Genomic DNA, 23,682 nt, shown 5'->3' on the forward strand with positions numbered 1-23,682 from the left:
GTAAAGGTAGTCAAAAGAAAAATGGGCAAAGGACAGGAACAAAGAATTCAAAGAGAAAACAGTAATGGTTCTCAACCCTCATTCATTAGAGAAATACAAATTAAAACCATCCCATACACAAAAATTAACCATGGATTAACAGCCTAAATATAAAATATAAAATCCAGCCTCCAGATTTGTGAGCAATCGCCATTAGGAGGAAACATAGAGGTAAATCTTCATGACCTTGAATCTGGCAATGGATCCTTAAATTTGACACGTGTATGAGGAAGGAAGGAAGGAAGGAAGGAAGGCAGGCAGGCAGGCAGGCAGGAAAGAAGGAAGAAGGAAGGAAGGGAGGGAGGGACGGAAAGAGAAAGAGAGAGAAAGAAAGGAAAGAGAAAGGGAAGAGAAAGGAAAGAGAAGGGAAAGGGAAAGGGAAAGGGAAAGGGAAAGGAAAGGAAAGGAAAGGAAAGGAAAGGAAAGGAAAGGAAAGGAAAGGAAAGGAAGAGAAATCAGACTTAATAAAATGTAAACCTATTGTGCACCAAAAAACATCATTAAGAAAGTTAGACAACCTAGAGAGCGGACAAAAATAGCTGAAGTTAAATACCTGATAAAGGTTTGGTATCCACAATATATACAACTCATCAACAAAAAGACACATAATCTAATTTTAAAATGAGCAAAGGACTTGAATGTATATTTCTTCAAAGAAAATACAGACATGTCCAACAAGCACATGAAAAGAAGTTCAAGATCATTAGGCATTAAGTGCACACAAATTAAAACCACAGTTAGATACCACTTTATACCCAGTAGGATGGCTATAATTTTTAAAACTATAAAATAACAAGTGTTGTTGAGGATGTAGAAAAATAGGAATCCTCATACATTTCTGGTGGGGATATAAGATGGTGCAGCCACTGTGGAAAACAGTTTGGTGGTTCCTCAAAAAGTTTAAACGGAATTATTATATGACCTAGCAATTCTACTCCTAAGAATTTACACCTCAAAGACTCAAAAACGGCACTCAAACAAGTATTTGTTCACGAATGTTCAAAGTTGCCATATTCACAACAGTCAAAAGGTGGAAACAACTCAAATGTCCTTCAACAGGTGAATGGATAAACAAACAGTGATATATACATACGATGGATTATTATTCAGCCCTAAACGAAATGAACTACTGATACATGCTACAACTTAAATGAACCTCAAAAACATATGGTAAGTGAAAGAAGTCACACACAGAAGGTGACATATGGTGTGGTTCCTTTTATATAAAATGACCAGGACTGGCAAATCCTCAGGGACAGAAAGCAGATTCATGATTGCCAGTGATGGGGGAGAAAAGAACAAATAGTGATTACCTAACAGGTATAGGGTATTTTCCTGGGGAGATTTTTAAAGTTTTGAGAAAAGAGAGAGGTGGTAACTGCTACAATGGATTGAATGTTTGTGTCCTCCCAAAATTCCTATATTAAAATCCTAACCCCCAAAGTGATGGTATTAGACGGTGGGACCTTTGGGATGCAATTAGGTGATGAGTGGGACCCTCATGAATGAGATTAGTGCCGTTATAAAGGGGACCCCAGAAAACGCTCTCAACCCTCTTTTTGCCATGTGAGGGTACAACTAGAAGTTAGTATTCTGCAATGTGGAAGAGGGCCCTCACAAGAACCAGACGATATTGAGACCCTGATCTCAGACTTCCAGCCTCCAGACTTGTGAGAAATAAATTTCTATTATTTGTAAGCCACCCAGTCTATGGTATTGTTACAGCAACCCAAAGTAAGGCAGCTGCACATTTACGAATGCCCTAAATGCTACTGAATTGGTACACTTTAAAATGCTTACTTGTATATTACGTGAACTTCAAAGCACTTTTAAAAATCAACTGAAATATTATCTTCAAATCATTCTGAAGACTAATCCAAAATCTTAATACACTTTGTTGAAAAGGCTAAGAAAAAAAAGACATTTTAATATATCACTGATGAGAGTATAGAAGAGTACAATTCCTATAGCTGACGATTTGGCAGTATCTAATATAATAACAAATGCATTTACCTACAGACATTCTTTATAAAGACCAAATAAGGTATACATAAAATTACTCATTACAGTACTCTCTGTAACAGCAAAAGACTACAAATAACACACTGGTCTTTTAATAGAAGTCTAGTTAAATAAATTATTGTACATATACACAAAGGAATGCAATGAGCCTGTGTTTTTAAAAATGAAGGAGAAAGGTCTCTATACACTATTATCTTTTGTGTACGACAGGTGAGGTGGAGAAGGAAAGAATATACATTCCTACCCTACAGGTATGAAAATTAGATAGATGGACAGACAGTTAAGTTCAACAAACTAGTTAAGAGCAGTTAACTATGTGTAGATGGATGGGAAGACAGAAAGGCAAAGACTTCTTATTACACAACTTTTAAACTTTTTTATTTTGAACCATGAAAATAAATTTCAAAAGGAAAAATTGTAAACACTACTAACTGCTTTCAAATTAAAACCCAATTCAACAGGTCTGTTGATTAATAGGACTATATGAGAAAATTTATATAAAGCACATCATCAGTGCTTGCCTCACCTACTTTAAGGCTGTAAAATTAGCAAACTCTCTTACTTTCAAATAGTCTAATCTCTTGCCAATCCTCACTCATCTCCATGCTCTACGATTCAGCCACAGAATCCTCTATGTCCCGGACTGAACCATGCTTTCTTGTCTTAAGGTCTTTTCGCATAATATGTTACCTTTTGCCTTTCTCATCCTTCTAACTTCCTTTTACTCATCTTTAATCTCACATCAGAGTTTGCTTTTTGTAGGATATACTTTTTTTACAACCTCCCCACATTCACACATATATACAGACACACACAGCCTGGGCTGCATCAGCATCCCTTGCTTTCTTGTTATTCCCACAGTGTCTTGTGGCTGGGGACACACACTCCAGGTAACACAGCTTGACTCTCAATCTTGAGTTTCACACTTGCTAACTGTATGATCTGGAATAAATTTACCTAAACCCTTTCATCTCAGTTTGCAATCTACAAGATAAAGATCAGATCTGCCTGATGGGACTGTTAACAAAGATTAAATGAGCTAATGTATGTAAAGCACACAGCTTGCCACATACTAAACAGTCATTAAATAGTAACCAGTTTTATCATACTTATCATGGCACCAAGCCCTTTGCTGAACTATTAATGTATTTCCCTCTTTGTTACTCACAATGAAGATGCCTTTAAAAATTACACATACTTTAACACTTCTAACGGCAGACTGCCTTGATAACTTCTGTATACCCTGGTGGAGTATCTCGTATAAGGTTGGTGCTCTGTAAATATTTGATAAACTACTCATGTCAATATGGTAAGTGGTAACTTGTACATAAATAAACAAGCCTTCAAGAAATCAATTTGGTCAGTTATCTCAATAAAAGATTACTATTCTTCTGTATTCACAAGCAGAGAATGGTGATTTAACAACTCACTTCCCCCCATGTAATACAAATTAACCCGTTAAGATTTATCTACAGAAGAAAAAGATCTAGCAGTTATCTCCTAAAATGATAAAAATAAAATTACACTTTAACAAACTGTCTTACAATTGTAAACTTAAGACACCTGATTCTGCTACTTGTGTTACTTTAAGAAAAGTATTTAAACTTAACTATAAAATGAGTACGAAATACTGGCAGGGATATAAAAGAATGAATGCTAGCAACTAGCACACTTCCTAATATGGAGCATACATACAAATAATATGAGTAAAAATTATAAAAGCCTATGATCTAAAAAATCAATTCATGAAACTACTGAACGAATTTCAGATTTCCTCCCAAAATTTCAAAAACTATATAAATGTGTTACTTTATAGGAGAAAAGTGAACAAGAACAAAAATGGAATATCCTTATATAACTTACCAATAATATTCTCTATCAGAAAAAGATTAGAAGATAATCTTTAATTTTAGGGTAAATTATATATGACTAGTGGCAGGTGAAGTAAAAGTCACACTGCTGGACTGACAGGCTCAATGTACATCATTTATTTCAACATTCTGTACCTCGACATCCTGAACACTGGATAAAAAAGTTGATTAAATCCAGAAGTGCGATGTCCCTGTCTTGTTTATATGATTCAATCCAGTCATCCACCACGGACTGTGGAAAAAAAATATAAAAATGAAAACTTCAAAAAAATTTGATATTATAGCAAATAAATTTTCAAAAAAGTTTGTGTGTTTGTGTGTGTTTCTATCTGAACGAGAAAATTACTTACCTGAAATTATTTCTCTGTAGCCTAATAAAAGTAGAGACTCCCTTATTTTTAAAGGCCAATAAAAAGTGACTTACTAGGTTTCAAAGATTTGTTTACAATAGAATCCAAAACAAACCGGACCTTACCAATCCCATTAAGTCCAATAATTATTAAGCAAGTATAGATAATATTCAAACCATATTAAGAAAATGATAAAAATTAACTTCACTTTTACACAGATACAAACTTTCTGAGTTATGAGAAAGCATAATCCACCAGTAGTGCATAAAAAGAATGCAAATAATAAGAGGCATTTTTTCAAGCAAGAATGGCTTAATATTAAGAAATCAAATAACTGAATTTATCAACAAAGTGAAAAAGAAAAATAAAACAATTATATATCAAATCAGATCTCAAAAACGTATCTGATAAAATTCTGTAGCCAATCCAAAAAAAAAAAAAAAAAAAACTTTCTAGGAAAATTAGGGTTCAATAAAATCTACTTAAAGGATAAAAAGACTAAAATATATTTGTTGTTGAAATACTTAAGATATTTCAACTAATTAGAGAACAAGGCAAGGATGCCCCTCTAACCATTCAACCCAGGGTTGAAGTCTTTAGTTACTGCAAAAGTTAGTAAAAATTTAGTAAAGACAATTCTCCTTTCCTACAGTTGATAAGAAAACCCAGGAGTCTCTATTAAAGTGATTCAAGAGATTAATAATAGGAAAATTTGACAAGGTAGCTGACAAGATAAATATACAAAATAACTTAATAGTGCAATAACTAGAAAATATAAATGGATTAGTAGCTTGTTCACAACGAAAAATACCTAAGAATAAATCTAAGAGAATTTTTAATAAGGAAAATTATTAAAACTTACAGGATATAAAAAAAAGACTTCAACAAGTATCATATCCTGAATTTAAAAAAAAGATTTAGTGTTGTATCAATAAAGTCTGAGTCTTGCCAACTTACAAGGCAAATTTAATGTAATTCCAGTTTGCATTCCAGTGGGCAGAATTGTTTGAGATTTTCTTGGGCAGAGGTAGGGATCAGAGGAAATGTATAAAAATGTAAATTTTAAAAAAATAAAATTTTGTGTACTAAGGTATATTTATATACAGTAAAATGCATTAATCCTGTTATTCCTTAATTTTTATAAATACATACACCTGTGTAACCACAACCAAGATGAAGATATAAAACATTTCCACAACTAAAACAGGCTCCCTTATGTAGCTTTCCAATCAGTAACCATCCCTAGCACAAAGGGTAATTATTATACTGATGCATATTACCATGAATTAGTTTGACATCATATTGAAACTCATATAAATGGTATCATCTTTTTTTATTTCTTTCAAGCAAAGTTGTATTGGTAAGATTCACCAGCATTGTTATGTGTATTAGTAATGCCTTTTTTGCATTGCTGAATATTATTTCATTGTATGAATATACCACAATCTATCACCCATTTTACTGTTGAGGAATATGAGTACTCTTTGCAGTTTAGGGCTATCACAAATAAAACTGTTATGTACACACATTTTGATGAATGTAAACATTCTTTTCTGTATTACAGACCCAAGAGCAGATTTGTTAACACACATTACACACACACATCAAGGCTTAGTAGATAATGCCAAACAATTTCTCAAAACAAGTTGTAATAAATCACACTTCCACCAGCAATGTATGACATCCAGCAAGATGTGAGATTTTCAGGTGCTCTACATCCTCACCCAAGACTAGGTATTGTCAGTTATTTTAATTTAGCCCATTCTGATTGAGCATATCCCTTCTTCAATGACCTTCCATTGGGGAGAACCACTTTCCCTTCCTCCAAGTGAAAGAGAAGACTTCCTATACATAATAATGTTTCACTGTCTCATCACATTAGTGTCTGGGGGGTTTTGTTTTTAAAGTAAAGAGAAAACTAGAAAGAAGATTATGGTGGTAAGAGAGGGTCAAGAAGAAAAGAATACCATGATATCTGGGCAAGGTTCACTTCTGCTGAATAATGTGTCAGGCTCTGCAAGCTCAGGATGATGGTGAAAACTAGAAGTGAATAGAGCAGATCAAGAGCAACTTTTAGACTCAGGACTGAAGCAGAAATGCTTTGCAACCTAGGTAACAAAGTGTGGCATAAAACTGAAGAAGTCACTTCCTCACTTTTACAGGGGTCCAGTAATATAAAGGCAGTCTGAGTAGAATTTTAATTCCCAAAGTAATTGTACCAATTTATATTCCCACCAGTTACATATGAAGAGCTGAAAACATTCTAAGACTGGTGCACAGGAACCTGCATCAGAAATATTAACACTTTGGTCTGAGCATGGTGGCGCACACCTGAAATCTCAGCACTTTGGGAGACCAAGGTGGGTAGACGACTTGAGCACAGGAGTTTGAGACAAGCCTGAGCAGCATGACGAAACCCTGTCTCTACAAAAATTACAAAAATTAGCTAGAGTGGTGGTGCATGCCTGTAGTCCCAGCTACTTGGGAGGCTGAGATCAGAGGATCACTAGAGCCTGTAAGGTCAAGGCTGCAGTGAGCAAAGATCGCACCACTGCACACCAGTCTGAGTGACAGGGCGAGACCCTGTCAAAATACAAACAAAAACTTGGGGCCAGGCACACTGACTTGCACCTGTAATTCCAACAACTCCTGGGAGGCCAAGGCAGGAGGATGACTTGAGGCCAGGAGTTCAAGACCAGCCTGGGCAACATACAGAGACCCTCATCTCTACAAAAAACAAAACAAAAAAAATTAGTGAGGAATGGTGGCACGTGACCACAGTCCCAGCCACTTGGAAAGCTGAGGCAGGAGGATCACTTGAGCCCAGGAGTTTGAGGCTACAGTGAACTATTACCATGCTAACACTCTCTCTAGCCTGGGCAACAGAGTGAAACCCTGTCTCTAAAATGAATAAATAAGGCTGGGCACGGTGGCTCACGCCTGTAATCCCAACACTGGGAGGCCGAGATGGGTGGCTCACTTGAGGTCAGGAGTTCCAGACCAGCCTGGCCAACATGGTGAAACCCTAACTATGCTAAAAATACCAAAAAAAAAAAAAAAAAAAAAAAGAAAGAAAGAAAGAAAAGAAAAGAAAAGAAAAAGAAAAAACAAAAAAGAGCCAGGCGTGGTGGCACATGCCTGTAATCCCAGTTACTTAGGAGGCTGAGGCACAAGAATCACTTGAACCTGGGAGGCAGAGGTTGCAGTGAGCCAAGATGGTGCCACTGCACTCCAGCCTAGGAAACAGAGCGAGACTGTTTCAATTAAATAAATAAAAATAAAATGAATAAATACAATAAAATAAACATTAAAACATACTACGAAGGAACTGAAAAACAATCAGAAATAGTAAAATAGTAAACAAGGCCAGGCATTGTGGCCCATTCCTGTAAACCCAGCACTTTCATAGGCCGAGGCAGGCAGATCTCCTGAGCTCAGGAGTTTGAGACCAGCCTGGGCAATGTAGCAAAACCCGCCTCTACCAAAAATCTACAAATTAGTCAGGTGTGGTGGTGCACACCTGTGGTCCCAGCTACTTGGGAGGCTGAGGTGAGAGATCACTTAAGCCCAGGAGGTGGAGGCTGAGGATGAAGCTGCAGTGAGCTGTGAGCGTGCCACTGCACTGCAGCCTGGGTGACAGAGCAAGACTGTCTCAAAAAAAAAAAAAAAAAAAGTAAGCAAGTAAGAGAACAAAGTACAGAAATAAAAATAAATAATAGCCCTTTGCATTAAGGGAAAAAATAAATGCAGAAGAAATAGATCCAGATATATATAACTTCCACTATGACAAAGGAGACGTTTCAATTTTAGAGGGGAAAATTATTTATACAATAAATGATACTGACCCTGATATATTGGTTATTCATCCAGAAGTAAACAAAGTTGTACCTTTTATAAGCTTTCATAAAGATATGAAGATAAATTAATTTAAAGAACTAAACTCCAGGCCAGGCGCAATGGCTCACACTTGTAATCTCAGAGCTTTGGAGGCCAATGCAGAAGGACCACTTGAGGCCAGGAGTTCGAGAGCAGCCTAGGCAACACAGTGATACCCTCACTCTACAAAACATTTTAAAATAATTAGTTGGGCACAGTGGCACATGCCTATAATCCCAGCTATTCAGTAGTCTGAGGTGGGAGGGTCACTTGAGTCCAGGAGTTTAAGGTTGCAATGAACTGTGATCTTCAACTGCATTCCAGCCTGGGTGACAGAGCAAGACCTTATCTTTAAAAAAGAAAAGGATTTAAAAAAAAAAAAAAGAATTAAACTTCAAGGAGTCATGTATGAGCCTTTCTTGAGTTGGCAGAGAATGGCAACTGTTAGAAGCATTGCCAAGTATGGGCATAGGTGGGTGGATAATGCAGCCTGTCATAAATGCAGGGGACCATGACTAAGTTAAGAATTTGTTTTAGAAATCACATATGGCATATAATCAAATTGTGCTGAAAATTTTCAAAGAGAAAATTCAAGCAACCAAAGGGTACACATATAGGGAAGCAAAGGATAGAATAATGACACACTTCCCATCAAAAACAATGCAAGCCCATGGATAATACAGTAACATATTTAATGTCCTGAAGAAAGATGAAGAAGTCCATTCTGAATTTTTTAACTGGCCAAAAAAAATATTTCAAATAAAGGCAAATAAAATATTTTGAGACTAAAAAACTAAAACAAAAAATAAAAAAAAACCAACCTCATGAAACACAGATTGTCCAAGCTGGATAAAAAGACCCAACTGGCCGGGCATGGTGGCTCATGTCTGTAATCCCAGCACTTTGGGAGGCCGAAGTGGGCGGATCACGAGGTCAGGAGATGGAGAACATCCTGGCTAACATGGTGAAACCCCATCTCTATTAAAATACAATAAATTAGCCGGGCGTGGTGGTGGGTGCCTGTAGTCCCAGCTACTCAGGAGGCTGAGGCAGGAGAATGGCGAGAACCTGGGAGGCGGAGCTTGCAGTGAGCGGAGATCGCGCCACTGCACTCCAGCCTGGGCGCCAGAGCGAGACGCTGGGTGCGGTGGCTCACACCTGTAATCTCAGCACTCTGGGAGCCGAGGCAGGCGGATCAACAGGGCAGGAGATCGAGACCATCCTGGCTAACACGGTGAAATTCCATTCTACTAAAAATACCAAAAATTAGCTGGGCGTGGTGGCACGCGCCTATAGTCCCAGCTACTTGGGAGGCTGAGGCAGGAGAATTGGTTGAACCCAGGAGGTGGAGGTTGCAGTGAGCCGAGATGGCGCCGCTGCACTCCAGCCTGGGTGACATGAGCGAAACTCTGTCCCAAAAAAAAAAAAAAACCCAACCACATAATATTTACAAGAGACACACTTTTAATATAAGAGCAGATAGGCCACAATAAAGGATCTATATGTGTGTGTATACACACACACACACGCGCGCGCACGCACGCACATCCTTGTCTTGATTTCTACTTTGATGTAACTATAACAATAACAGGTTTCTTATGGTTTATGTTTACATGGTGTGTGTATGTGTGTATATGCACATACATACACACACATATATACATATACACACACCATGCAAACATTAACCGTAAGAAACATGTTGTGGTTATATTCATGTCAAAGTAGAAATCAAGACAAGGAATGCTACCAAACATAAAGAGAAATATTTTATAATAATAAAACAGTAAATTCATTAGGAAGCTATAACAACATTAAATTTCAACACCAAATAACAGGAGTCTCAAAATACATAAAGCAAAGATTGAACTAAAAGAGGCAAATTCATAGCCATGGCTGAAATTTTTAACACACATCTTTTGGTAACTGATAGAAGAAGCAAACAAAAAAATTAATGAGTGTATAGAAGATAGGGATAAAATTACTAATAATGTGATCTAACTAATGCATAAAACTTAACACCAACAATTACAGAATACACATTCTTTTCAAGTACAAATAAGAATATTCACCAAAATAAATCATAAATCAAACCTCTGTAAGTTTTTAAACACTGAAATAATACAGAGCAAGCTCTCTTGCAATAACAAATTTAAAAATCTGTTTAAATCTGATTTAAAAATCAGTAACAAAAATATACCTAAAATGTCCCCAAATGTTTGGTAATGAGAAAATTTTAAAAAACTGAATAAAAACACCTCAAAAACTGTAGAATCCACCTACAGTAGTGTTTACAAGAAAATTTAGAGCTTTAAATATTTATAATTTATAGCTAAGTTACAGTTTATATAAAGAAGGGTTTAAATCAATGACCTAAAAGAATCTACCTTTTTGGTAGTGGGTTTTTCTTTTTTCTCTGAGACAGGGTCTCACTCTTTCACCCAGGCTAGGGTCCAGTGGCATGACCATGGCTCATTGTAGCCTAAATCTCCCAGGCTCAAGCTATCCTTCCACCTCAGCCTCTCAATTAGCTGGGAACAGAGGCATATGCCTCTCTGCCTGGTTAATTTTTCTATTTTTGGTAGAGACGGGATTTCACCATTTTGCCTAGGCTGGTCTCGAACATCTGGGCTCAAGAAATCCTCCCACCTTGGCCTACCAAAGTGGCTTCTACCTTAATAAACAGAATATTCCAATGTGGATTGTCTCTATCTGGAGGATAAGGAAAAGTATGCAATATAATTCCAACAGAAAATTAACACAAAGTCTATTTCTGATAACACAGCCACAGACCCAAAGAGAAGGCTATAGCTTTAGAACATGTGAATCACAGATTACAGACACACAATCATTCTGGGACCTAAGGTGACATAGGATCTTGTATCCTTAACAAGCAGCTTCCAAGGTCAACCATGAATATCAGTAATAAGATAGCATTTCATGGGAAATTTTTGTAAGTCATGTTTGGAAGTTGTGCATATCATTTCAGCTAATATTAATACTTCACAGGCAAGAACTTGTTAGCTAGCCATATATGAATGCAATGGAAGTAGAGAAATGGAGTCTCTGTTTGCCAGCGGCCTCCTTGAACGTTCTTCACTATGAAAAAGGAAAAATAACTTTTGGTAGATAGCAAGTCACCTCTGCCAAAAACTGCCCCTCTGCCTACTAATATTTATATGCTGTCTTCCTCCCACTTAGAGAAAATATTTATTTGCATGGATGTAGGTATTATACTACTATTTACTATTTTAAAAACCCCATGAAACAATTTAAATGTCTATAAAGGAACGTTTCACTAAATGATAGTATATCCATACAGTAGAATGAAATGTAACTAGTAATACAAATGAGCTGAATCTATGTTAGCACTAATGATAGAAACAGTTGTTTCTGACATCAAATGCACAGAGAAATGAGTATGATTCTATTTTTTAAATAAATAAATCTCTTTTTCTCTCTCACACACACATACACATAAGCATGGGAAAAGGTATGGAAAAATTCAACTTGTGACACTAATAGGCTTGAATGTCCTCAATTCATTCCAGTTTAAGACTTGGATACAAAGAAAACCTCGAGACCTGAGCCATAGATCCTCAATGAGAAAGCTATAACAAGCAGCATCTGAATCATAGATTACATTCATATGACAAAAATGATGACATTTGCTATAATTATGATTTTATCATATTGTACTAGAAGGCAGTATAAAAATTAATATTCTGTCTTGTTCCATAAGGAATATGAGGTAGTTAAAAAATAACATTTTTTAAATTGAGAAGAATAAAAAAACATCAAGGCTACAAAGAGGAAATATAAATATATGGAAAAGAGCAGTCAATATGGTGGTTTTAAAATGAGTTTTAAATCTGCCTAAGCTCCCTGTAAGGTAAACCTAAAAGATAAATCAATTCAATCTAGATATCTACATAGTACAGAGTCCACATTCTTCAAATTCTGTTAGGTAAGTATACTTTTCTCAGTAAGCCATTTAGTAGGACCTTGGTTAAGCAGACAAGGGCACAGAGAATTAGTATTCTATATTGCTGCTTAAGAGTAGATTCGTTTGCTTTGGAGAAAGACAAGCAGACGGGAAGGATAATATAAATTACATTACTTTGTAAATTCAAGAACTTAATAAGGAATTTTGAATGAAAGACCTTCCCACTTCCAAACTGAGAATCACTGTATAATAAATGTTTAGGTACTCCTTTTCAACATGGCTTTTAGCAATATCACACACATTTTCTGTGAATGCATATATAAATACTATGTAGTTAGATAGAAATTTTTTTATTACTCCATGAGGTTCGACTGTTATTTTATCTTCAGGTATAAGCTAAAACATTACTGATTTTCAGAACTCTCCAAAGCTTGTTTTTTTGTTTTTATTGTTTTACATTTTTTAAATGTAACTCTTCAGGGGCTGTGGAGACAAACTGATGCTACAGACACGATGCTATTTCTTTTATTCTTAGTTCCGTATTAACTAACTGCAGTTTCAGCCCAATGAGATCTAATCATTGGCCTTTTATGTAATTATATTACTACCTAAACTCATAGAAATTTGTTAAGTTTGGCTAAATGGTATAGCCCTTCATGTGATAAGCCATATTTTCATTTTATCTTAGGAACAGAATTACAGCTTTCAGTATCACTTCAATATCACTTTTTAGAAAAATAAATATACAATGCCCCATGACAAGTATATTTTTCATACTTCACTTGATACCAATGTTTTGTGTTTTTTTGTTTTGTATTATTCTGCTTTTGAAATAGAAAATTATTTTCAACAAGTGTACATACTTTTCAGTTTAACCTGGTACCCAACCAGGTTAAAAGTTTAGTGCTGTAACAGTGATTTCTAAATAAACATAGCACAAAAAGGAATATCTTAAATATCAATTCTCTTCATGTCAAGTTTTTATATTAATAATATTTCCTTCCAGTTTGTAAGCTCTCTTTATAGTTACTATATTTATCTTGCAGAAGTTCTCATCAGAGGAATTTTAGCAAAACTTCCCTTTTTTTTTTTTTTTTTTTTGAGACAGGGTCTCACTGTCACCCAAGCTGGAATGCAGTGGTGCGATCAGAGCTCACTGCAGCCTCGATCTCCTAGGCTCAAGCAATCCCCCCACCTCAGCTTCCCGAGTAGCTGGGATCACAAGTGCGCACCACCCATGCCTGGCTATGGGTTTTGTGTGTTTTTTTATACAGATGAGGTTTCTCCATGTTGCCTAGGCTGGCCTCGAACAAAAAACACAAAAATTAGTCAGGCATGGTGGTGCATGCCTGTAGTCCCAGCTACTTGGGAGGCTGACATGGGAGGATCATTTAAGCACGGGATGAGCCCAGGATGAGGAGGTTGTGTTGAGCTGAGATCGTGCCATTGCACTCAGGACTGGGCAACAGAGACCCCATTTCAAAAGAAGAAAAGGAAAAAGAACAAAGAAAAGAAAGGCAAGTAAACGGATTATTTTTAAGAGGAAAATCCACCTAATCAATAAAAGATTTAAATCTAGTGGTAGCCAGAATTAATGGAAAAATGACACACATCTAAGCCCAGCTAGGTAAAATTCATGAATTCAAAGAAAAAAGTAAAAATCTTTGTAAATACTAGAACCAACAATAAAACAAGTCAGACATAATGGACCAACTCTATCCCTACACACCAAGCATCCAATCCGCTTTCAATGTCTTATCTCTTAAGCAATTAGCTAAAAAACTAGACACAAGCGGAAAACCTCTGTATCAATTATCAATGTATTGCCTCTTGGCCCCAAATTTAACCTTCAGTACCTGTTCTAGAATAATGGTCGAGACTGTATAAGTATTTCTTCTTTACATTAAGAAGGATGTTAAGTTTTATCAGTACAGAGCTCTGAAACAATACTGCAGGAGGAAGCGGTCTCCTCTTCCTAGTTCTGGTATGTTGAGTTTTGCTTTTTTTGCTCTTGCTGCATGGTTCATCATTGGTGAGTGTATTTGAGAAAATCCAGTAGTGGTCAGCCTCACACCAAGAGTATGCAGCCTTTTGTTGACCTTGTGCCCAAGCCTGGGACTGGTAATTACTTTCTTGATGCAGCCCTTCCAACATGGATACTGGCATGCTCCAGGTCACATACTGGGAGCAGTACCCTGTCTCTCCCTATAAAACTGTCTACCATATTCAACACAACTACTCCTCAGAGTGTTGTTTCCTGCTACCCAGCAACTGCTAACCAGCTCTGGCCAAGGCAAGAACTTGCAGTGAACTTCTCTACATTCTAATGGGCAGCAACCCAACTTATCAGATAAGGTCTGAACTCCAACTGGGAAAAGGGGACCTCTCCCTTTCCAACTCTATCTTTTCTTGAGAAATCTCCTTAATCCCTAGGATATCCTCTAGAGTTACCTTTACATTTTTATAGTTATTCCTCTATCATAGCTTAGTATATACTTATAATAAATTTTATCGACAATCTGGCTCTTGATTAAACCCAGATTGATAAAAAACTGGTTCCACGGGATAAATCAGAAAAGAAGAGACCTGGGGATTTGAGTCATATCCTTGGATTAAAGATAGAGCTTAGCTCCTTGCCAAGGAAATGGGATGCTAGTAATCGATGGCATATAGTAACTTGGGAAAATTAATCAAGCTATTGCTGGTGGCTGATTGTGATAAAGTACGAATTCAAGCACATGCCTTGAAAGCTTACATGGCTGCTGAATTTAGGAATTATGGCAATAATTATGGCTGTAAAGGCAGCAGGGTTAAGAAAGATCCTTTTAAGTACACCTGAGTATTCACAGAGATAAAACAAAAAGCTCAAGTCAATTAATGCTCAGCTTAAATCGTAATTTGAGAACCAGAGAACTTCCATGAAGAATCCTAGAATGTCTCATTTCTTATAGGTGAGGGGCTGATTTTGTTGAAAATCAAGCCAATAAAATCTAATTGTATCAGAGGCAATAACAGTTTAATTCAGTCTCACCAAGTTTCTCATCTGGAAGTAAGGATCTTAACTGGCAAAGAATGGGATCCAAAAACTTGGAACAGAGAAATCTGGTTGGTCCCAGATCAAACTAACAATTTTGAATAGCTCTCCCCCATCCTCCAAGTAATTCTGAGCCTCCCATACCAGTGGAAGTAGCTTGCTTTCCAAGGTTTGAGAATACTAGCCTTCTTAAGCTTGAAAGCCCTCTGATAACTTTACATGGACAGATGCCTTGAAGGGGGATGCTCATTCTCCTGAAGACTTACCAAAACCAGCCCCTGATGCCACTAGATCCATGACTAGGGTCAAATCTCACCATGCTCCAAGAACACAAATACACACTATAACCCAGAAGAAAATAGCTTATATACTCAACAGAAATCTGAGGAACATGTATGATAGTAGATTCTAAATGTATTTTACCAAAGGAGGTGGTATAAAACCATAACACGCCAAATTCATTGGTATCAGGCACGCTTACTAGAGATTCCAGACTTCATACATTAGTTCCTGTTGCTGAAAGTGACTACAACAGTTTATCTGGTTGGTGCACTGAAGGCTGGATTTAACAGCTGAGATACCAGAGCCTCCCTGGCCTTGACAGATTAGGGAGTTAGGAATGCAGGACTAGACTTACCATGTGAGAACTATACACATGCAGCCCCATTCCTCAACTATGCTCCACAAGAGGGCCCAGAGGCAATGAAAACTACAATAGTGAAGGGAGTAACTATATCTATGTGCTTTTAAAGTTCTGTAAGCTTACTCTTTTTTGTAAGCCAGATATGACTATGGGGAATGTGGTCATTAAGAGATTTCTATGGAGATGATGGGATCCCAAGGTAACACAGCCCAAGTGGCCACACTTAACCATCAAAGACCAAGAGAGCAAATTGTCTATAAAGGGCAGTAGGGACACACTGGTATTCACAATGTCTTGGCCTGCAGAGATCTTGGGCAGTAGATAACATTACCAGTACCCCTAGGAACAATATAGGTGGGCAGCCCACAAGAATACTGTTTGATTTATGGAGAAGAAAAAACTTTAGGCCTGGTAGGCAGAAATCTAACTTGTGGAGAGTTATGGCCTCTCACCAGTCTCCAGACCTGTGTCAGTTCACAGACCCAGAGCCCCTTGACTGAAGAGGAAACCAGATCCCTGTACAACTATTCCAAGTACATACAATAAATCTTTTAATCCTTTCCCAAAGGGACCTGCAGCCATTAATTAGAGATACTGTGCATTGTTGAAAGGAAATATCCAGACCTTTCGTGTATTAATATACACTGTCTCTGAACTGACATTAATTCCTGGGGATTCAAAATGCCATTGCAGTCCACCAGTTAAATCAGGGGCTTACAGTGGTCAGGTAATAGATGATGGAGTTGTAACTCATGTCTGTCTAAGAGTGGGACCACCACTGACCCACCCTGTCGTTATTTCCCCACTTCCAGAATGTGTAACTGGAAAAGACATACTTGGCAACTGGCAGAAACCCCATTATCAGCTTTCTAACCTACACGATAAAGGTCATTAAGGTTAAATATGGCTAAAAGGAAGTTCGTGGAACTTCCTCTCCCTACCAAGATAATAAACTAGAAGTAAACACTACATCCCTGGGAAATTGCAGAGTTTAATCAAAGACTTGAAAGAAGCAAGGGTGGTAAAATCTATTACATCTTCATTTAACTCACTAGTTTGGCCTATGCTGAAGTTGGAAGGATCTTGAAGAATGACTATGGACTATAATAAACTTAACTAGGTGGTTACATTAACTGTAGTGGCAGCCCCTGGAACTTGATATGCAGCTACTGACCTCACTAACTCCTTTTTCTCCAATTAACAAGAACCACTCAAAGCAAGTTGTTACCTGAAATGACAGAAGTATACCTTTGTACTCAACTAAGTATGAATGCTTTAGCACTATGCTAGTTCTCCTGTCTCTGCCAATAAGGTAGTTGTATTGGTTATCTATTATCTCACAATTTCTGTGGATTCAGTAATCTGAACACAGCTCAGTTGAATCCTCTACTTAGGGTCTCATTAGGCTGCAATCAAGGCACTTACTGTGCTGCATTCTAATCTGGATGCTCAACTGGGAAGAAGCGATTTCTAAGCTCACTTAGGTTGATTTCCTTGTGGTTGTATAACTGAAGCCCTTGATGTCCTGCTGGCTAATGGCTAGAGACAAACCTCAGGGCCAAGAAGCTGCCCACAGTTACTTTCTACATGGGATTCTCCAATGTGTCATTTTATTCCACAAAACATCACATTCTGGTAACATGTTCCAGACCACTGACTGCCCTGATACTTTATTGAGGTGTCCACCAGCCTCTGAATTTGACAGGGTTGGAGGGGCAACTCCTACATTCTACTTTGCATATGTTTTACTAAGGCTTTAGATGTACTCCCCGTTCATCGTAAACAATTAGTACAATGCTGTCAGTGTACACGTATAAAATATCAGTAAATAATTATGTAAATGCCAGAGGAGAAAAAAGCTAAAAGAAATGAAAACATTCCACCAGGTTAGAAGTGGAGAGGACAGAACAGGGGATTGCTATTTTGGTCATAATACCATCTGAATTTTTTTTTTTGAGACGGAGTCTCACTCTGTCGCCAGGCTGGAGTCCAGTGGTGCGATCTCTGCTCACTGCAACCTCCACCTCCAAGGTTCAAGCAATCCTCCTGTCTCAGCCTCCCAAGTAGCTGGGACTACAGGCGTGCACCACCACGCACAGCTAATTTTTTGTATTTTTAGTAGAGATGAGGTTTCATCATGTTGGCCAGGATGGTCTTGATCTCTTGACCTTGCGATATGCCTGCCTTGGCCTCCCAAAGTGCTGGGATTACAGGCATGAGCCACCGCACCCGGCTCATTTGATTTGTTTAAGTCATGTACATGTATTACTTAGATAAAAATAAAAAAGAAGAAAATAAAGATACGAATCAATAAATGCTAGGTAAATAAAAAAACAGAAAATCTGTGGTGACAATATTAACATCAAGTTAGTATTTAAGATTAGAAGCACTAAACAGTAAAAAGGTGGCTATTACATGGTAAAAGGCTGAATATACAAAGTAGGCAAACAAATCATTTGCTCTGAGTTTGCGTTTATTCTTGTATAATTCTTAAATCTAAGTTTTTCACCAAATTTTTTTCTCATTGAATTATTATTTTATTATTTACTACATCTAGACTCTACTTTGGTACATGGTATGAGGTAAAAATCTTGTGCTTTTCTTTTTTTTCAAGTTGTTAATCAACTGTCAGTCACAATTATAAGAGAAAGAAAGTATCAGGAGAACAAAAATTTTTTTGTAGAGATGAGGTCTCATTATGTTGTCCAAGCTAGTGAACTCCTGGGCTCAAGCAATCCTCCTACCTCAGCCTCCCAAAGTGCTGAGATTATAGGTGTGTGCCACCAAGCCCAGACAAGAACATAATTTTTAACTTAGTTACGTTATTGATACACTTAGGTCTATTTCTGTTCAAGTGATCCATCTGCCAGCTGTTGAGCCACGCTAATTTACATTACTATTTTCTGAAGTTTTATGATACAATCTACAAATCGGTAGAGCAAGTCCTTCATTACTCTTCATTTTCAGAATTTTCTTGCCACTTACATGTAGGTTCTACTAAATCATTCAGCAAGTTCAAAAACAATCCCTAATATTTTGCTGTTGCATTACATACATAAGTTATTTTAAAAAGATTTTTAAAGGAAACACAAATAAGTATTTCAGAAAAAAAACCACCTGTCTTTTTATCAAAGAAACGCAAATAGACCATTTTAATCTTTCAAATGACAAATAACGTATTTAAATGATGACCCTCAGTGTTGCCAGAGGTTTGCAAAATAAGTATTTACAATGCTGGTAGGAAGAGAGAGCTATTTGGTAACATTTATACAAAACCTTAAAAATATTAATATTTTTGGACCCAGCAGCCCTAGTTAAATGAATCACACGAAAAATTATATGGGCATCAAGATTTTCTAAATGTTTACTTCTACTTAGGATAATGAAAAATTATAACATAATCAAAATGGAAATGAAAAAATGGAAATTATGGAATACCATGTATTAAAAATTCACATATATTCAAGGAATATCAACAGTGGAAAAAATTAATCATTCAACTTTTATAAAACAAATATAACTTTAACATAAGCCTAGACCAAACACCAAACAAAACACCAGGAACCAAAATCTTAAAAATTATGACTATGTGTGATACTTTCTTCTCTTCCTTTTAAAGTTTTCTTCTAAATTTCTAACAAGAGTATATATGAGTTAAATAAAAAAGTAATAAACATTTTAAAAATTATACATCTAAAAGGAAATAATTTGTTAAATCATCTTAGTAAATCACTAAGTGCTGACTATATACATTTTACAGTGGAAGGTGCTAAGTGGATACAAAAAGTGCTTACCATAGTTCCTGCTATAGGAAAACATTTAATCCTGCTTTGTTTTTTGTGTGGGGGTTGAAAAGGTGGGGGTGGGGGGTTAACAAAGAAACACAAATGTATCAAAGGTACATAGCCAATACCTGCAATGAGAGAAGTTCAGGTAATAAACACGACTAGAAGAGGCTCACCACAGTTTTAAGGAGAGCTGAGGGAGTTTGTTTCACATGTAACAGATGCTTTTGAAGTAGCAGTTAACATTAACCACCTGTTTCTCAGAGATCCATTAGCAAGAGCTGATAATGGAAAAAGGAAGGAAAAAATCCTTTGCTAGTTGCTAATGGTATAATGCCAGGCTTTAAGTTTGGATCATATAAATTAGCAATTCCAGGCTGGGCACGGTGGCTCACGCCTGTAATCCCAGCACTTGGAGAGGCTGAGGTGGGTGGATCATCTGAGGTCAGGAGTTCGAGACCAGCCTGGCCAATGTGGCGAAACGCCATCTCTACTAAAACTACAAAAATTAGCCAGGTGTGGTGGTGCGTGCCTGTAGTCCCAGTTACTTGGGAGGCTGGGGCAGGGGACTCACTTGAACCCAGGAGACGGAGGTTGCAGTGAGCAGAGATCAAGCCACTGTACTCCAGCCTAGGCAACAGAGTCAGAATCCATCTCAAAAAAATAAATAAATAAAATAAAAAATAAATTAGCAATTCCAAGATGTTATTTCATGAACCAGCAAATCTCCACAAATAACTTGAGAGATGAGCAAAGGGTTGCCACAATAGTAAAGAAAAGAAACAAAAAAAGGTTAAGAAGAGAAATTCATTACCTGTCTTTATTTTTCTCTTTGTGCATAGACTAGTGTCAGAATTTTTAGACCCATTCTGAACTGCTATGCTTCTTCTCTATAGCTGCATTATTTCTTTATTACAAAATATAATGGTATCAAATAAGTCAATATTGAAATGAATTATTTTCATTAACCTTAGCACCTTATTAAAAGCAGTAGGCTCTCAGGCAATTCATTTAATACACAATTTAAAAGAAGATTAAATAAAAAAATTAATTCAGGGTAAGGGATATTGTATATGCTTAAGAAGGTATTGCCTGACTCAAAACAGGACCACTCAGAATCCTTCTCATTCTAACTTTTTTCTAGTTTTAAGTTAAATTTTAACATGATGTATTCTAGAACTCAATACAATATATATAAATACAAAAAAAAAAAATCCTCAAAATCAGAACCACATTAAGTCCACTGAAACTGGGCTGAATTTATCATGAATTTTTCTAATGTTATCATGAAGCCAAGTGTAATTAAAATAATTTGTAGAACAATATACTGACATAAATCAGCCTCACTTGATTCTCACATGAAGCCTAATAAGGGCCGGTGCAGTAGCTCATGCCTGTAATCCTAGCACTCTGGGAGGCCAAGGTGGGTGGATCACCTAAGGTCAGGAGTTCGACACCAGCCTGGCCAACGTGGTGAAACCCTGTCTCTACTAAAAATACAAAAATTAGCCAGCTGTGATGGTGCACACCTGTAATCCCAGCTACTTGGGAGGCTGAGGCACAACAATTGCTTAAACCCAGGAGGCAAAGGTTGCAGTGAGCCAAGATCGTGCCATGGCACTCCAGCCTGAGCAATAGAATGAGACACTGTCTCTCAAGGAGATTTAAAAAAAAAAAAAAAAACCTAATTACACAGAAAATCAATTACAAGGAAACTAGGGGAGGGAAGATGTTTAGTGACTTGCCCAAGACCATCCCAGTTAAATAATGACAACTTTCTATCTTTGTCTCCTCATAGTATTTTCCCCACTGTAAAATAACTGGGGATCAGCTACATGTCACTCAAAGCCAAACAAAACAAAACAAAACAAAACACCAGCTGGAGAGCCTATACAACTCTTCAATTTTAAAGCCAATTTATTCTAAACACCTAAGCCAATAAAACTTTTTAAATGACCATGTAATCTGTATCACCAACAATCGTTAAAAGCACAATGCTCTCCTGTCCTGGTATTCTAAAATACCAAACTGCTCTTGGTTTCTTTCTCCTTATTCTTCCACTGATCTTCCTTCAAGATTATTTCCACTAAAAATATCTGGACTGAAAACAATAAACTAGTAGTTCACACAGTAAAATTCCTCTATACATTCAACCAGTTCACAAAACCTCCTTGGCCCTTATCTGAAACTGGGCTATTATCCCAGTAACCTTGGAATATTACAGTACTTACTTTTTAGGTACTTTATGATAACTGCTGTCTCCTAGCTATTAACTGTCACATGCAAGCCATCCTGTTTCTATCAGCATTCAAAAGATTGAACAGCCTTTAGGACCCCTGCCAGGATTCCTACCACCACTCCTCCACCTTGTGATAGATCAGCCTCATAAGCCACCCCTCCTTCCATGCCCAGTCACTGAAGCTTTGTTTCTTGGTTCAGTGTTCTCTATCCTAATTTGAGCCATAATGCTGAGGTATTTTGATATTCTTATTGAAGACACATCCAATATCTTTCAATCCACAATTTCTACTTCTGTAGGTCTGAGGAGAAGCTAGCAAGGAACATACCAAGGCAAGCCTCTGAGTGACAGGTGAAGGATGAAGTTTTAATATGGGATATGGGGCTTTTAACTTTCTTAAGTATGTTTTTTCAGGTCCTCTCTGCATCCAGTTAGGAGACATTCATATCCCAGCCCATTAACGCTGCAAACAGCATGACATCTATAAACATTTTCTAAGACTATACATGCCAGATTATAATACTCTGTCTTGTTTCAAGTAACTCAGGACACTCAATGAACAACAACTACTGAAAGGAGTTCCTGGAATGAATCATAACTCACATTCTTGTTCTTTTTGCTGAAGAGTAAATTTAGATTACTAATATCTGGGTTACGAAGCCTTAGGAAAAATATCAAATAATTATATGAACTGGAACAGCTATAAATTTCATCTTCAATGCCTTCAACAATTATTTTACCTGTCCTAGATCAGTTTTCTCACTTACGTCTTTTAAATCAATTCCAGGCTGGGAGCACTGGCTCACACCTATAATCCCAGCAATTTGGGAGGCCAAGATGGGCAGATCACATGAGGTCAGGAGTTTCAGACCAGCCTGGCCAAGATGGTAAAACCCTGTCTCTGCTAAAATTACAAAAATTAGCCAGGTATGGTGGTGTTCACCTGTAATCTCAGCTACTGGGGAGGCTGAGGCAGCAGAATCGTTGGAATCCGGGAGGCGGAGGTTGCAGTGAGCCGAGATCACGCCACTGCACTACAGCCTGGGCGACATAGCGAGACTCCATCTCAAAACAAACAAAACAACACAAAAATTATCTGGGCATGGTGGCCTGTAATCTCAGCCACTAAGGAGGTTGACACAGGAGAATTACTTGAATGCAGTGAGCTGAGATGGCACCACTGCACTCCAGCCTGGGTGACAGAGTGAGACTCAAAAATAATAATAATAATAATAATAAAATTAAATTAATCAATTCCAATTTTTTCCTTTTTACCACTTTTTCCATCTGTGTTCATGTCCTCCAAGAATCCTAGCACTGACTCCAGATTAAGAAATCCTGTACTGAGATCAAAGGTCCTCACTGGAAGTAAACAAATCTCTTTTGTCTTCCTATCTCAAAAGCTAAGACTAAAACCTAGCAAATAGTGAGAAATTCTATCAACATACATTCAGTTTTCTTTAGTAGTTTGGAAACAAATTGTGAATTAGCTTTTTGCAAGGATTCTGCTTCATACATGATTCAAGTCAGTGTACAATGAGAAACTGCACAAGCATATTCAAACCAAATTTACTGAGAAAGAATTTTTAAGAAATCTCAATTTATACCTGGATATAGCTTTATTCATGCAATGTTTTCTGTATTTCAATTTTTACTGAGGGTACATGCAAGACAATTTGGCTAGAAGCATTAAAGTAAGTTAGGTTCCCTCTTTGAAAATTAAACTAATAGAAAGCCCACCATATTTCACATATTTAAACATCTATAAACAATAATATAAATGAAGTATGTAAATACATAAAGTCCATTTTTCCTAAACATTAAATAAAACCAGTAAATGTATAATCCTTTATGTGTGTGTATACATATACACACAC

The 23,682-nt window shown here is 37.1% G+C and overlaps 1 protein-coding gene across 4 annotated transcripts in view; it reads right to left on the reverse strand.

The window, feature by feature from the left end:
* STAG1 (STAG1 cohesin complex component) overlaps positions 1 to 23,682 on the reverse strand; it is a 413,034-nt gene that overhangs the window by 223,388 nt on the left and 165,964 nt on the right. For 3 of the 4 annotated variants that reach the window (XM_055382952.2, XM_055382953.2, XM_055382954.2), the window contains one exon: positions 4,068 to 4,164. The exons of the other annotated variant lie outside the window; for it this stretch is intronic. In XM_055382952.2, the coding sequence (XP_055238927.2) occupies positions 4,068 to 4,164 (97 nt within the window). The remainder of the gene's footprint in view (positions 1 to 4,067; positions 4,165 to 23,682) is intronic. 4 annotated transcript variants of the gene reach the window in all.

Source organism: Gorilla gorilla, chromosome 2 (assembly GCF_029281585.2).
Source record: "Gorilla gorilla gorilla isolate KB3781 chromosome 2, NHGRI_mGorGor1-v2.1_pri, whole genome shotgun sequence".
NCBI classification, from domain to species: Eukaryota; Metazoa; Chordata; class Mammalia; order Primates; family Hominidae; genus Gorilla; species Gorilla gorilla.